At 39.6% G+C, this 17,000-nt stretch overlaps 2 protein-coding genes across 4 annotated transcripts in view; one reads left to right on the forward strand and one right to left on the reverse strand.

The window, feature by feature from the left end:
• The window catches only part of LOC121378766 (multiple epidermal growth factor-like domains protein 6), a 50,595-nt gene extending 40,185 nt beyond the window's left edge, over nt 1–10,410 (reverse strand). The window contains exon 1 of the mRNA XM_041507073.1: nt 10,185–10,410. The gene's annotated coding sequence lies outside the window, so the exon portion shown is untranslated. The remainder of the gene's footprint in view (nt 1–10,184) is intronic.
• Nucleotides 2,746–14,868, forward strand: LOC121378765 (E3 ubiquitin-protein ligase Topors-like). 3 transcript variants are annotated; one of them, XM_041507068.1, is made up of 3 exons: nt 2,746–2,912; nt 4,002–4,035; nt 11,959–14,868. In XM_041507068.1, exon 3 carries the CDS (start codon nt 11,972–11,974, stop codon nt 14,228–14,230), a length of 2,259 nt encoding a protein of 752 aa, XP_041363002.1. In that variant the 5' UTR covers nt 2,746–2,912; nt 4,002–4,035; nt 11,959–11,971; the 3' UTR covers nt 14,231–14,868. The 3 variants fall into 3 exon arrangements, with proteins under 3 accessions (XP_041363002.1, XP_041363001.1, XP_041363003.1); XM_041507067.1 differs by lacking the exon at nt 4,002–4,035; XM_041507069.1 differs by lacking the exon at nt 4,002–4,035 and having other exon boundaries at nt 2,750–2,900.
• The last annotated feature ends 2,132 nt before the right edge of the window (nt 14,869–17,000 follow it).

A 17,000-nucleotide genomic window follows, 5' to 3' on the forward strand; every position in this document is an offset into this window, starting at 1 on the left:
TTCCACTGAAATGTCGAAGTTTCTTTGACTATTTAGATTAATAAACCATGGGAATTTTTAAAGCTTTTTATGTCCTACAACATGAGATATTAATGCTTTAGAAAAAGTCCGGGAGACAGCTGATAAATTCCACATGTATGCAACTCTAATACCCAAGACACTCTGGGGACACTTAGTATATCTTTATTTGTTTTGGCTGAAATTGGTAAGGTATGGACTCTGACGACAGATCGCTTTTACATGTACCAGTCAGTGATTGTTAAACATCTAGGAATCATAGCATATGTCTTCGATAGTACCTATCAAGTATTTCTACAGCCCTCGAGTATGTTTACAAACCATTTGGAAACTGAAGACCGAAAGTTCTTGATGCTCATTGGAAAAATGATTGTTCTATATTTATACTAACAATACTGGACAAGAACATTACATTGTAGCATAGGTGTAACATCAGAAGTCCCAACCAATCTGATATGAGTCTGTGTACCTATTTCTTCCATGGAATCAAGCGTGTAGATACTTGTGGAGGTTGTCAAAGAGAGATTCGTCAAAGCTGTTTGAAGTGATCTCTAACGTGCTTGAAAAGGTTAAAAATGATCAATATAAAAACATGAATGCGAACCTATGTCACTATAGATCTAATTTACCTCAGAAATCCAGAACAAACTGTTAGGATATGTAATAGAGATTAGTTAGATTTTATTACAAACTGTTTCAATTGTTTTCAATGAGCTAGAAGGCGTCAGCTGACTATTATTTCATTTCCCCCCCCCCCCCCCCCCCCCCCCCATACAACATGGACACCATTTTGAATATATCAGGATGGCTTCAGCATATCAATTTCAACCACAGACATCAATCAGTAAAGGGAATTCACATTTTAGGTTATTGCTACTTTTCACCATTGCAGAAGGAAGGAAGGAAGGAAATGTTTTATTTAACGACGCACTGAACACATTTTATTTACAGTTATATGATGTGGGACATATGGTTAAGGACCACACATATATTGAGAGGAAACCCGCTGTCGCCACTTCATGGGCTACTCTTTTCGATTAGCAGCAAGGGATCTTTTATATGCATCATCCCACTTACAGGATAGTACATACCACGGTCTTTGTTACACCAGTTGTGAAGCACTGGCTGGAACGAGAAATAGCCCAATGGGTCCATCGACGGGGATCGATCCTAGACCGACCGCGCATCAAGCGAACGCTTTACCACTGCGCTACGTCCCGCTTGATCGTCACAGAAAGACCATAAGTGACTAAAATTGAGCACTTTATGCAGGAAAAGGTTGAAAACAATTACAGTCAAATAGTATCTTCATCAGGATTCGAACCCATGTCACTACATATCTATTTACCCTAAACATTCAGACGCAATCTTACAATTTATCCGGATATGATCTATTGCACCAGACTGCCTGCTGTTCTTTAATAAAGGGTAATCATTTTTGTAATGTTAAAGTTAATTTCATCAGAAGTGACAAAAAATTAAAATGTGTTAGCCCTTTATAATTGGTGCATAAAACGGTTGAAAACAATGCGAGAGCAAATCGTCCTCATAAGGATTTGAACCCATGTCACTACAAATCTAAGTATGCTAAAAATTTCAGACCAAATTGTTAGTATCTGTAGTAGAAATAAATAACCTTTTATTACAAGCAGTTTCAAGTGTTTTTGATGAGTTAGAATGACTTGCGATAACCCATGAACACTAGGCCTATTTTCGTTTTTCACGCCAAAATGAAGGCCATCTTGGATTTGTTCATAGTTGCATCATCACATCAATTTTGTCCATAGATAACAATAACGGGTAATTACTTTTATAACTTCTTGTCAATTTTTATTATCACAGAAAGAATACAAATGACTAAAATCTTAAATTTGTTATCCCTACCCCTTATCTCATTGAGTTTTGTATAAGTGTGGGTGTCCTGATTTCAAAGTACTTGGGGAAAACATTAACCATGTCCCATATATGGAGATTTTATTTTCTGAAAAACAATGGGCTACACTGATTCAGAAAAAAAATAATCACTATTTTTACTTTACCTTTTTTGCATACAAATTGTCTTTTGCAACCAGTGTATAACCAAAAAAGATACTTGTTTTACTTCTTCTTTTTTTTCTTTCGTATTTTCTCAAATATTTTTAAATATATAAAAACAATGCTATAAAATAAACATTATAATAGTGATAATACAATACTGGACAATATTCAATCAACTGATTTTGTCTATCCACAGCCATTTTTGAAGAAGAGGTTAATATCTGAATGATTCTACTTTATAAACAAAATCATCGCCATTTTGAAAAATGGCCTCCATTTTCATATTTAGCTGGGCTTCTGAAATGTCCATCAGATATTTTCATACAGTTCAGACATGAGGCTAACTGAAAACCATAGTGGCTTTTAGTCCCTCGATTTGGCAGTCAAACCTAAAAATTAAGCCTGTTACATTATTTAGTACTGTAACTTTGTGTAAGCCTAAAATGTTGCTGAAACTTCATAATATATTAGGTCTACAGCAGCGACAGTAACGAATCTTTTCAAAAACGGTAACATTAGGAGGTGTGTAAGGAAAGACGACGATTTCAAGGTTTTGAAACCGAGTGCCGGGTGGGAACCGTAGAAGAATTATTTTGCTTTTTAACTTTGGGCACTTCAGATGCATCGGTTTTATTGAGAATGAGTGTTCGTATGTTGACGTCATACAAGATATATGACGTAATTTTTAGTAAGTCGATACTACCGGATATTTGTTTCTACGTCAAAAAAGTTCCTAAATAAATAATATGTAAATTTTCCTAATATTTTGCTAATTTATATAGTAACTGTAAGTTGAAATCGCATTACGAGAATAATAGACAGGAAATGATTATCATCGTGAATATGTACGTGTACTGGTATGTATAGCGACTTTACGTCATTGAAGTAGTCGAAATGGATCACCAACATCCTCTACCTTCCATTCTTCTGACCCTACTTCCTATTCTTCACCTTTATTTCGCTTAAAGGTATATTGTCACAGACCACTGACCTATTTAATGGTCTAACAAAGTATTACCTGAACAAAAATTATTTTATTTGTCCCTAAATGTACTTCATTCAACCATCTTCATAACCACCATACTCCATTTAGTAATGATATTTTGTAAAAAATAATTGAATTATGGCAATGGTTCATAATTCAAAAACTAAAATTGCCGTGAGGGTTGACATGAATTTCATTCCAACATGGTTCAGTTAAAGTGATGCGATAGCTAGATTTGTTTTCCAACAATTAATGTAATTTTTATTTATTATCCAGTTTTAGAGAAATAAGGTCCTTAAATCCGTGTCAGTATATGCCTTTAACCCTTGTCTCGCCTCCTTTCTCCTATTTTATTATCACCCATTCCCTTCCCTTTCTGCCTTCATCCTTCCCACCCACCCCTCCGTTTCCTCTCGCTCACCCTTGCCCTCTTGTCTTTTCTCTCACTCGATCCCTTTTTCCCAGACCCCATTTTACCTCGTTTCTACCTCAACTCATCCTTTCTTGTATCATTATCATCTCTTACTATAACTAATGTTACTGTACATAATATTTCACATTTGAAAAATGCAACCGGCTTCGGTATTGCAGTGGTTAAGCCATCGGACTACAGGCTTGTAGGTACAGGGTTCGCAGCCCGGTACCGGTTCCAACCCTCTTCTTTCTCATTAACTACTAACCAACTAACAACTAACCCACTGTCCCAGACAGACAGCCCAGATAGCTGAGGTGTGTGCCCAGGACAGCGTGCTTGAACCTTAATTGGATATAAGCACGAAAATAAGTTGAAATGAATAAAAATGGAAAATACAACCTGTTTTAAGAAAAAATAATAATAATTCCAGAGATTCTTGAAAATGACATATAAATATGCAAATTTCATATTTAACCCAGCTGTTTTAAAGTATATGTTTTTATACAACCAGTAAATCTATCCCCGTCCGGCTATTTCTCGTTCTAGCCAGTGCATCACGACTGGTACATCAAAGACCGAGGTATGTGTTATCTTGTCTGTGGGACGGTGCATATAAGGCCCCGTATCCATAGACTGTTCCCTTGTGGTGTGTTCCCTTATTCCATGTTCGCTTGTGACCTTGTGACGCGCCACATAGACAATGAATCTTTGTTTTGCTTAGTGGCCGTTCCCATAGGTTGAACCCGGGGAACATGTGGCCTTGTGCACTACTGACCTACTGACCGGGAACACAGGGAATGAAAATGCTCATTCTTTTTCATACGTCACAAGAGCATACAAGCCATTTTGGTGTTGATAGTCATGTGAAGCTATTCATAATATAAGTGAAGCTGAATTTACTGAGGAGGTGAGAAGACATGAGCTGCTGTGGGACGCTAAAAATAAGGATTACCATGACAAACACCAGTAGTTCGGTTCATCCGTTAATTTTTGCATTAAAAGCTTTTGTGATTTCCTTGATTTCCATTCTGTTCAACGTTTGTTTTATATGATAATCACGTGGTGATAAGTAGAATAAATCAGTAGTGCACACGCCACAGGGAACGTGCTATGGAGACAGAGGATACAAGACCAGGTCACGAGGTCACAATGCCACAAGTTCACAAGGGAACTGTCTATGGATACGGGGCCTAAAAGTCCCGTTGATAGTGGGTTTCCTCTCTAAGACTATATGCCAGAATTAGCAAATGTTTGACATCCAATATAGTGGAGCTGATAATTGAATAAGATGTTCACTTGTGGCAAAAAGTGTGAAATTTCGTGTATATATGGGTATTTTGGTCTACTAAATTCAAAAATTTATAGATCCAAGAAGTCTGATGAGCTGGTTAGCCTCCATCTTGAATTTAAATAGGGCCGATGACAAAATACCAATTGCTCATATTTCGGCTTCTTAACCACATAGGAGATTGGAATTTGGTATATAGAGGTATTTTGGTTTGATAATTTAAAACATTGATGGATCCAAGAAGTCTTGACAGGCTGGTTAGCCGCCATCTTGAATTTAAATATGGCTGCCATGGCAAAATATCAATTGCTCATATGTCGGCTTCTGAACCACATAGGAGATTGGAATTTGGTATATACGGGTATTTTGGTTAGTTAATTAAAACAAATGATGGATCCAAGACGTCTGACCTGCTGGTTAGCCACCGTCTTAAATTTAGAGATAACCGCCGCCATCACAAAATATTAATTGCTCATATTGGCTTCTGAACCACGTAGTGGGTGGATTTTTACAGGTAACCATACATTTTCGGGGACAAGGAACAATTCAAATACGCAAAATATGTTTGGGGACCATCTGCAACATCAAAATGGCCTTCATGCCTATAATATAGCGAGTGAGAAGAGGATTATCCCACAAAAACATAGAGTTCCAAGAAAATGAGTGTCTCGAGTTTAAACTGCAAATTACAACATGTTGAGAATAGTTTTTCCTATTACCGAATATAATATGACAGAATAGTGTAATACTCGTCGCTTGAACTTGTTGATCATGCTTGATAATATTGATCACGAAAAACATTTCGTGAACGAGTTCTTTATTGCAGCGGAAAGTGTCATGGATGAATGTGAACTGTTGTTAGCCTTTGGGCATAGAACGAAGTTTAGATATATTGCTGCTCACACCACAGGAAGCACATCAATTAATTAATCATCGGCTATTGGATGTCAAATGTTTGGTAATTCTGACTCGTAGTCATCAGAGGAAATCCGCTACATTTTATCTAATGCAGCAAGGGATCTTTTATATGCACTTACCCACAGACAGGAAAACACACACCACGGTCTTTGGCCACTTGTGGTGCACTTGTTGAAACGAGAAAAACACAATCAGCTGAATGGATCCACCGAGGTGGTTCGATCCTGCGACGCAAGCACCTCAAGCGATCACTCAACCGACTGAGCTAAATCCCGCCCCTGCTCACACCATTGCTGATCACCTTGGTGCTAACCACTCATGGGGGCTTCTGTTTCTACATTGTGTCTCGGGGTGTCATACCGTCTCTGCCTTAGATGTATGACAATCCCTGCCAAAATTATGGCAAGTGTTCAACCGCCTCGCATGCGCCAGTGGAAATAACAGATGATAACACGGATGACGTAGAGATTGTCTGTTGTCCTATACAGTAGAACATCTCCTCAAAAAGAGGTGCATGAAGCAAGCAAGCAGCTGCTCGCTGATGGAAACCACCAGGTGGAAAACATTCCTCCAACTACGGAGGCACTGCTATAGCATGTGAAGAGAGCCGTCTATCAAGCCGGTCACATCTGGGGTCAGACCCAAATTGCTAACCCCGAACTTCCGCCACCTGCAGACTACGGATGGGTTAAAGATGAGGAAGGTGACTGGTGTCCATTTTGGTCAGTGTTTCCAGAGGCATCTAAAGGGTGTAATGAGTTGATCAAATACAAGTGGCAAAAGCGATGTGTACGAAAGTGCAAAGGTTTTACAGCAAATTTGCAAAACACGCAACTGTTTTTGTTCTGGACAACGTATTCGTGATCAGTATGATCAACAAGTTCAAGTGATGAGAAGACGAGCCGACGAGAAGTAAAGTGGACTATCCCACATGCTGGGCGAAAATGAGTTAGGTGTACCACAGAGTGCATTGAGGGTCTATGCATCTTTTAATCTTATTGTCATTTTCAGTATTGTAATATACTGCAATATAATGGTAATAGAAGAAAACCATGCTATATATTGGTAATAGAAAGAAAAACATTCACAACATGTAATTTTCTTGAAGTTGTGATTTTGTGGGATGGTCCACTTCTCAAAGGCTATAATATTATAGGCATGAAGTCCATTTTGAAGTTGGAAGTTGATCCCCAAATGTATTTTGAATATCCTATGTGGTTCGGGAAGCCGCGATATGAGCAACTGATATTGTGTCATAGAGGTGGCCATCTTTAAATTCAAGATGACGGCTAATGCGCCAGTCTGACACTTTGTATCCTTCAATTTTTAAAATAAGCAAACCAAAATACCAAATTCCCATCTGATATGTGGTTCACAAGCCGAATTATGAACAACTGATATTTTGTTATAGTGACCATCTTAAAATTCAAGATGGCGTCTGTCAGACATCTTGGATCTATCCTTTTTTTTCTCAAATTAGCCAACCAAAATACCCCTTTATTAAATATTAAATTCCAATCTCCTATGTGGTTCAGACGCCGAAATATGAGCAATTAATATTTTGTCATGGCTGACATCTTTAAATTAAAGATGACGTCTGTCAGACTTCTTGGATCCATTTTTTTTTTTTAATTAGCAAACCAAAATACCCCATATATATATATATATATATATATATATATATATATATATATACCATATTTCAGTCTTCTATGTTGTTCAGAAGCCAAAATATGAGCAACTGATATTTTGTCATTGTGGCCATCTTTAAATTCAAGATAGTAGATTACCAGCTTGTAAGATTGCTTGGATTTATCCATTTGTTTTTAATTAGTAAACCAAAATACCCTTATATACTAAATTCCAATTTCCTATATGGTTTTGTCATGGTGGCCATCATTAAATTCAAGATGGTGGCTAACCAGTCTGTCAGACTTCTTGGATCCATTAAGTTTTTAAATTAATGGACAAAAATACCCCTATATACGAAATGTCACACTTTCTGCTAGGTGTGAACATATTGGTGGGGTTTTTTTTTTACATATCTGCCCCACTAATAGCCGATGATTAATAAATGAATGTACTCGAGAGGTGTCGTTAAACAAAACAGTTTTATGATAACAATCAACCTCGACATGCATACAATATATAGATATTCATACATCAATACATACTACTGCCCACTGGTTCATACACGTAAGCGGGATCGACCGCATAACTTGTAGACCCCATGCATATAGTTGAGTTAAAGAGCATCCTTTAAATGGATGCCTCAATAGCTCAAAAGGTATCGTGGCAAGTCTGCAAAGTTGCGGGCGATTCGGTGCCATAGGTTCGAGTCCCAGCAACGGCACGGGATAATTTGTGAGGCCAGAAAGGATTTAATTATCCCCTGCGCCAGTGCGTTAATATCTATGTATGTAACAGTCAACCTCGACATACATACAATATAAATTATAGATATTTATACATCAATACATACATACATACATACATACATACACACTTAATACATACATAGTGTATAAAATCCTGGCGGTCTTCGTCGGTCTGCAACCGTGTTACAGGACACTGAGTCATTACAGAAGTTGAAAGCATTTTTTAAAAAGTATTGGTTTCTACACGTACTCGTTTCTGTATACCTTTGAGTGGTACCGTTCTATAAAGTGAGGTCACGCAAATTTTACAATTGATTGTATCCCCTCCCCATATAACGTTTTGCCAGTTCATGTCCTATAAGCAGTGGCGTACGCAGGGGGAACGGGGGCCGTGTACCCCCAAACCACCCCCAATCAAACCTTATTTAAAAACTTTTTTTTTAAATCATACATATATACATCGTGTGGGTTGTGCCCCGGTTGTCTTCACCCCCCCCCCCCCCCCCCCCCCCCCCCCCCCAAGTATGGGTTCTCCTAATATAAAATCTTGGCTACTTCAGTTCCTATAAGTTTCATAACACTCTTTAACATCTTCACATTCCATGTCAAGGTGATGTAATTGGACCAACATTTAGATTTTCTGTTTCTTTATTTTGTTCTCTTTGATAAAATAAATTCTAGGTTTTCAAAAATCATCTCTTAATGAACAAAATGATCATGAATGTTTGTGCTTTGCTTCACGAATACAAATGAGACCTTGCTTGGAAAACGTTGAACATTACTCTTGATAATCCCAGTACCGACTCCCACCCAGAGCGAGTTTAACGACTCAGCAGGCCCGTAGCCAAATTTTGAGGGGGGGGGGGGGGGGGGTCGTTTAGGCTTATGGTAAGCGCCCGAGTTGCTTATGGGGATGGGGGGGGGCATTTTGGGGACCCCCCCCCCCCCCCGACCCCCCAGACCTGCTCAATGGGATAGTGTAAGGCCACTGCACCGACTTCTCCCTCACTGACTACCAACAAATAACCGCTAATCCACTGTCCTGGACAGACAACCCATATAGTATATAGGTGTGTGTCCAGGACAGCGTGTTTGAACCTTAATTGGATATAAGCACGGGAATTAGTACATGAAGGAAAAAATTTCACCACTAGATATACTCTCTAGCCATGTGCTCACATATAAAAAGAGCAGATGCGGATCTGGGGGGGGGGGGGGGGGGAGAGTATAATTTGATTACTAGTATATATTAATTGTCATCCTCCTCCAACCTCCCCCAAAGTTCCCTTGCATGGGCGGATCCAGGAAATATTTTTAGGGGGGGACCAAAAAAGAAGGGCACATTGACTCGTCAAAAGGGCACCTTACTACAAGTTTTGATATTTACAATTAATATGAATTCCTACAGTTCTACGTCATAATATACTAGCAATAATGAAGTAAATTGGCGTCACTCGCGTTAGAACCTCAATGGGGCCCCATTGAGACTCAATAACACAGACACATATCTGCAAGCTTGCGCATGTACACGAAAATCTTGATTTCATTTATCTACAATATAATTATTGTTTACTTAAAAAAAAAAAAATTCTACAAACAAAAAGGGCACTTGGACATTTTGAGGGCACTTGAACAATTTTGGGGGGGGACGCGTCCCCCTGGTCCCCCCCCCCCTTGGATCCGCCCATGCCTTGGTATTAAATTGATGCAAAAAACCTGAACTGAACTGAATTAACCTGGTGAACATTTCTTGTATTCTTTACAGGGCCGTAGCTAGGACTTTTTGTTTGGGGAGGAGGGGGGGGGGCGCAACTGAGTAGTTAATAGTCTAAAACTCCTTAAACAGTCAAGAAGAGAATTTTCTTTAAGTTTCTATAATGCTTTCCGGATTTTTTCTGGGATTGGCGTACCCGGGTCAATGCCTGCCAAACACCCCTCTCCTCCCCTAACATCTTTTATATATACCTGTCGTTATAACACGCCTCATTGGCAGTATGGGTTCCTCCTCCCAATGAGGAATTAATAATAATAATAATAATAATAATAATAATAATATAATACTGGCAACAGCATTGCCTACACACCCAACCTCCTACACCATCGGTCCTGATAAAGAAATAATTAAACAAACAAACAATCACTTACCTCTATAACTAATATGTATCCACTCGACATTTGCAGGAAATATTGGAACAGAACACTTCAGCAGTATAGTAGTTTGATGTCATCATTAGGTAGTATTAGATCGATGCACAAATGTTATATACATATATATATACGTATTTAAAATAAATATGACTATAAATGTCAAACAGCGATCTTTTCGCACATTTCTGAAGTTAAATTGTATTCAGACGAATGTGCATAGTATCGCTTTGACATCTATAAGCATACTAACAAAACAAAGCATTGTTGACGTCACGTCAAAGGAATGTTGCCGTTTATATGGTAACGTCTTCGGCAATTTTCGGAAAATGTCGAAATACCATTGAAATGCGCACCTCCAGCACCTTACCCAGTGGCGAATCCAAAAAAAAAAAATCGATTTGGGGGGTGGAGGCCAGACCTTTTTATTAGTTGATAATTGGATTCTCGAACGTAAAAATAAAAATATAATAAAATAAAAATATAACTGTCGTAAAATGTACGGGGGGGGGGGGGGGGGGGGGGCGGGCCCCTAGGGCCTCCCTTAGATCCGCCACTGACTCCCACTGGAACCGCGCCTGACAGGGAATAAAAGTAGCGTAGAACTATGTACAGTAATAATCTTTTGATGATGCAAAAATATTTAGTCGCTTACATTCATGCACTAAAATATGAGTCGGTGTGGGGCGTAGCCCAAGGGTAAAGCGCTCGCCTGATGCGCGGTCGCTCTAGGATCGATCCCTATCGGTGGGCCGCTTGGGCTATTTCTCGTTCCAGCCAGTGGTATGTACTATCCTGTCTGTGGGATGGTGCACATAAAAGATCCCTTGCTACTTATGAAAAAAATGTAGCAGGTTTCCTCTCTAAGACTATATGTCAAAATTACCAAATGTTTCACATTCAGTAGCCGATGATTAATAAAACACTGTGCTCTAGTGGTGTCGTTAAGAAAAGCAAACTTTTTTTTCTTTTTTTTTCTAAACTATGAGCCAGTTCAAAATGTAATAGTAGTAAATAAAATTATTGGGATGTATTTTTAATTTTGGTTGGGATAGGTGTATTTAATTCAAGGTAAAATAGTTACACTTCACAAAAAAAAAAAACCCTGGTCATTATGCAACATTGAATCTGCCGCTTTAAGTGACTGTATCTTAAAGCTGCAATATCGGGTTTCATATGTATTATTTAACCATTTAGAATACCAGGGTAGACGGTTTGTCTACATCGGCAAGAGTCTATGATTTGCTATGAAATATACAAGGAAAAAAGTAGATTTAGCATAATGTGAAGGGGATACCTAATTTAGGTGTTTGCTCAATGTGTTGAGCTTTGAATAACGTACAGCTTTTGTTTTAAATCAGTATAATATGTAACCGTGTAACATGAATGAAAAATATTTAGAGGTCACAGCAGGCTTGTGACCCTTAACTTTCTCCAAAGGTGGGGTCGCGGGACCCCTGTGATCCACCTCCCTTGAATTCGCACATGGCAATATTCCACAGAAAGGATAGTACATACCACTGCCTTTAATATACCAGTCGTAGTGTTCTGGCTGGAATGAGAAATGGGCCCACTGACGGGGATCGACCAGGCGAGCGCTTACCACTGGGTTTCGTCTCGCCCCTGAGTATGGTTAAAAGACACTGAGTTAATGTACAGTTTTGGAATGCTGTAACTGATGCCCCCTTTTTGGTCTTCTTTTAAAAAATAATGCCTCTGTAAAATAATAAACAGACATTTTAAAATGTATTTTAAACCCTTTTTGTTTTTACAGATCTTGTTAGGGAATGTCATGTATGGCAGAGTTGAGAGGGAAATTAGATAGGGTCAAGTGGAATGAACGACATGTGAAGTCGCAGATAAGAGAAATTTCAACAGTTTCTAATAAAGATTTTAAGTCTGAAAACGCTTCATTATGTGAGGCAGAATATAGGGTACCTACTAAAAAGTTTAGAAGTACTTTTGGACCCTCTATGAGTGCAGCCGACATTCCTGAAATATCTGAACTACCAAATACCAAGAACATATGTAACAATGATGTTGCCTCGGGTCCTGTGGATCCAGAATCAAACTGTGCTATTTGCCACAGCAATCTTGAGGATAAGTCGGTCACTAGCACCTGTCCTCATACCTTCTGTTTTGACTGTTCTGCGAAAAGATATAAACTCAAAGCGGAATGCCCATTGTGTAAGCAGTCATTTCAAAGTATGATTCCTAATATACAATCGTACGACGATTATGAGCAGAATCATATCGAAAGTCAAGAAAATGAAGCCTCTTGTGATACAACAATCCGAAACTCTTCAGTCGCAATACACCAAGATATTTTCAGTTGCCAGAGTTTTGGTGACATCGAACGATGCCCTACTGCACTACCTAGAAGGCTGACTGAGAGTCAAGTCTCCACACAACAGAACTGGCGCCGACATCAGAGTGATTCCCGGGAACTGAAATCCAGTATAGACAAAAATGGCACAAAAATCAAGGAAGTGGCAGAAGCTGACTACAAACAGAGAGATATCACTCCAGCATTTTTCTCTGCAAATCTTGCAGCCACCTACAGACTAATCCCTTGGCTAGAAAGAGAGCTTAATGCTCTAGTGACGAATCATGTCCAGTTGTTAGTCTTACGCATAACAGACGTCATCAAACAACATGATATCCTCAGTCAGGAATTTTATCAGTACATTTACCCGTTTTTTGGTAAAGACACCCGGCAGTTTATGGAAAGGTTCTATAAGTTTGCGAGGTGTCCATTTTCAAAGACAATATATGACACCATATATGAACAGGAAGCGCAGTCTCTGTCTGAGAGTGAAACAAGTACTGCATCCAGTGAAGATGATAGTGATGCATTGGCAGAAAATGTCAAAGCGGAATCACCTAGAATGGTCAGTCTTCAAGATGCTGAACATACTGGTTCTATTACTCAAGATGAATCTCATACAAGCCAATCTGAATGTAATATAGATCAGATGACCGATTCTGCCCCAAACCGTTCTTTCAATGGTGCTAGAATTGACAGAGTTTGTCCAGAACAATGTCCATTATTGATTTCTTCTAATAAATCGCCTGAAAAACATAATAATCCACATAAAAGAGAAAATGCCCTGAAGACTAGAGAGAAGGACAAACCGGATACAAAACGATTTCGATGCGAATCATATTCCTCAGATGAAAACGTTAGCAGTACGTTCTCAACGAAGCAAACACAACCTCATTATAACAGAGGCATCAATGAAAGACACGCGTCATGGCCACACTCGAGTTCACCTTACTACAGTCACAAACAGAGTGATTGTTGCTCAGGAAGGACAGAATCTGAAACTGAAGAAAATTGTCAGACAAATAAACAAAAGAAATTTAAAAGCGAGAATGGTACCAATCGCCTCGAGAAGACGTCTGATACACAAACGGACAGGAACAAACAATCAAATGATGACGAGAGTGTATCATACCAGTCTGCCCTGGCTGTATCAGACTTCGGTAAACATGGACACGATAAAAAGGTAACATGTTCAAACTATTATGCAACACGAGGAAACGATGATCCAACTAAAGTGGCGATTCTCAGTCATCCTAGTGTTGTTGCAGAGAACCGCAGTGTTCCAGGGACATCGTCCAGTGGTAGTTTCTCTTGTTTGAGCAAATTACATGCTCCCATGCACAGGACTGTCGTGGATGGCATTTCGTCCACACTGCCTGCCAGAAATAATGGAGACCCTTTACCGGGCGGCACTAAGGACATACCATACATCACTGAATCTGATAGTGACAGTGAAATACGTGTAGACGAGTACAGTGACAGCGATATGGAGATATCAGCTATAGAAATCTCGACGAGGCATTCCCGAAATTCAGCGTTTGGTTTCGGATCTGAATCCGGAGAACCTCATCGTGCAACATTTTGTGAAGAGAATAATGATGATAGCGAAGAGTCTTCAAAAGATTCTTGGAGTACTTCTACGAAAGATCCAAATACACGCGGTTCATCAAACATCGAAAACCTACTGTGCATGCATTTCTGTGGTTTAACATTGGCATGATGCAGGATGAAAAAAAACAAAATGGCTACTTTTATGTTGATAGAGAATATAAATATTTATAATTTTCATTTCATTTTAATTCGTTTTCGTGCTTATACCCAATTAAGGTTCAAGCAAAATAGTCTGGACAAAAACCTCGGCTATCTGGTTTGTCTGTCTGTCCAGAACAGGGGTTAATAGTTAGTTATTCACTTCATTCATTCATGTGTTAATATGTTCGTGCTTACATCTAAATAAGGTTCAATCACGCTCTGTTGGGCATATACCTAACCCATCTGGACTGTCTGTCCAGGACAGGGGGTTTGTAGTTAGTTATTAGTGGTTAGTGAGAAAGAGGTCGGTGTAGTGGCCTTACACATACCGACTGAGTTGTTAAACACGCTCTTGGTGGGAGCCGGTACCGGGAGGCGAACCCAGTACCTACCAGGCTTATGTCCGATGACTTCACCACTACACCATCGATACTGGTCTCTAGTGGTTAGTAGTTCAATCAATGTAAAACAATCATAAATTATATTTTAGTGCAAAGTGAACAGTTTTAATGATGTGCATAATTTGATTTACATTTTTTTAAATGTATTTTATATTATAAAGGTATTTTATTCAATTAGTAAGAATAAAAGTATGGCTAAAATTAATGTTGGTTTAGTTATATACAACATAATTGCCTAGCAAAGTTCAATGTTTCTGACTCCATATCTTTTGACCGGCCTCGGTGGCGTCGTGGTAGGCCATCGGTCTACAGGCTGGTAGGTACTGGGTTCGGATCCCAGTCGAGGCATCCAGATACCGACTCCAAACCCTGAGTGAGTGCTCCGCAAGGCTCAATGGGTAGGTGTAAACCACTTGCACCGACCAGTGATCCATAACTGGTTCAACAAAGGCCATGGTTTGTGCTATCCTGCCTGTGGGAAGCGCAAATAAAAGATCCCTTGCTGCTAATTGGAACAGTAGCTCATGTAGTGGCGACAGCGGGTTTCCTCTCAAAAATCTGTGTGGTCCTTAACCATATGTCTGACGCCATATAACCGTAAATAAAATGTGTTGAGTGCGTCGTTAAATAAAACATTTCTTTCGATATCATTTGGGAATGGAGTGTATTAGGGTGGTAGAAGGAGCGGGACGTAGCCCAGTGGTAAATCGCTCCCCTGATGGGCGGTCGGTCTAGGATCGATCCCTATAGGTGGACCTTTTGGACTATTTCTCGTTTCAGCCAGTGCATCACGACTGGTATATCAACAGCCGTGGTGTGTGCCATCCTGTTTGTGTGATGGTACATATACAATATCTCTTGTTACTAATGGAAATTGTAACGGGTTTCCTCTCTAAGACTACGGTATATGTTAAAGACGCACTCAACACATTTTTATTTGCGGTTATATGGCGTCGGACATATGATTAAAGAGCACACAGATACTGAGAGAGAAAACTTGCTGTCGCCACTTCATGGCGATTAGCAGCTAGGGATCTTTTATATGCACCATTCCACAGACAGGGTAGTACATACTACGGCAGTTACCCCCCTGAAAAAATCCGGAAAATATTTTAGAAACTTAAAGAACATTCTCTTCTTAATCTTTTAAGGAGTTTCAGACTATTAACGACTCGGTTGTCCCACCCCCCACCCCCAAACACAAATCCTGGCTACGGCCCTGCACGGCCTTTGATATACCAGTCGTGGTGCACTGTCTGGAACGAGAAATAGCCCAATGGGCCCACCGACGGGGATCAATTCCAAACCGACCGCGGCCGCTTTACTACTGGGCTACGCCCCGCCCTTCAACTGATAACACAGGATGCACTGACTAATGATAACAATGCATCCGAACTACCCTTAATGGCCCAGCATGTATGCATGGCCCACAAATGACTGTCAGGTCAGATGTCGGGAATTAACGTGCTTATATCAACTTAATGTTCAAGCACGCTCGTTGCAAGCACGATTTCTGACAAGAGCCAGAAACTGTACTCGGAACGAGAGGGATTGGGGAGTGTTAATTTTTTTTTAAAGTAAACAAAAAGGGGTTAAAAACGTTTATACAAATGGTTAGCTAAAAAATAGTTAATTTGGTGGTTACGGCCGTGCTCACGATATGGATATAGTTAATATGGAGATGATAGCATTCATCAATCTCCAGTTCCTAACATTTACATTTATGGAAGAGGTGGTGGATGGGAAGGCCCAGGGAAATAAATCCGGAAAAAATTACAGAAACTTAAAGAAAATTATCTTCTTAACCGTTTAAGGAGTTTAAGACTATTTACTACTCAGTTGCCCCCCCCCCCCCCCCCCCCCTCCCCTCCCCCCCCCCCAACAGAGGAAACCAGCTACATTTTTCCTAATGCAGCAAGGGATTTTTTATATGCACTTTCCCATAGACAGGAAAACACATACCATGTCCTTTGACCAGTTGGTGCACTGGTTGGAACGAGAAAATCCCCAATCAGTTGAATGAATCAACCGAGGTGGTTCGATCCTGCGATGCAAGCACCTCAAGCGAGCACTTAACCGACTGAGATAAATCCCCGCCCCCATAACCTACGAAGTCCACTTTTGACATATTTTTCGATTATTTGCTCTAACCTATATTTAGAGTATGTACTTTGTAACTGCAAACGACTGCAGTAATATAGCATGCTCATTCATACGGTATAAGCGTATATAAACTGTATTTAATACGCAACGACACGCTAGCTATGTAAAAAATCGGTGATGTTGTGTCAAAATAGGTCACACTGGCGAATTATCAACATTCATGCAGTTATATTA

Source organism: Gigantopelta aegis, chromosome 8 (assembly GCF_016097555.1).
Source record: "Gigantopelta aegis isolate Gae_Host chromosome 8, Gae_host_genome, whole genome shotgun sequence".
Classification (NCBI taxonomy): Eukaryota; Metazoa; Mollusca; class Gastropoda; order Neomphalida; family Peltospiridae; genus Gigantopelta; species Gigantopelta aegis.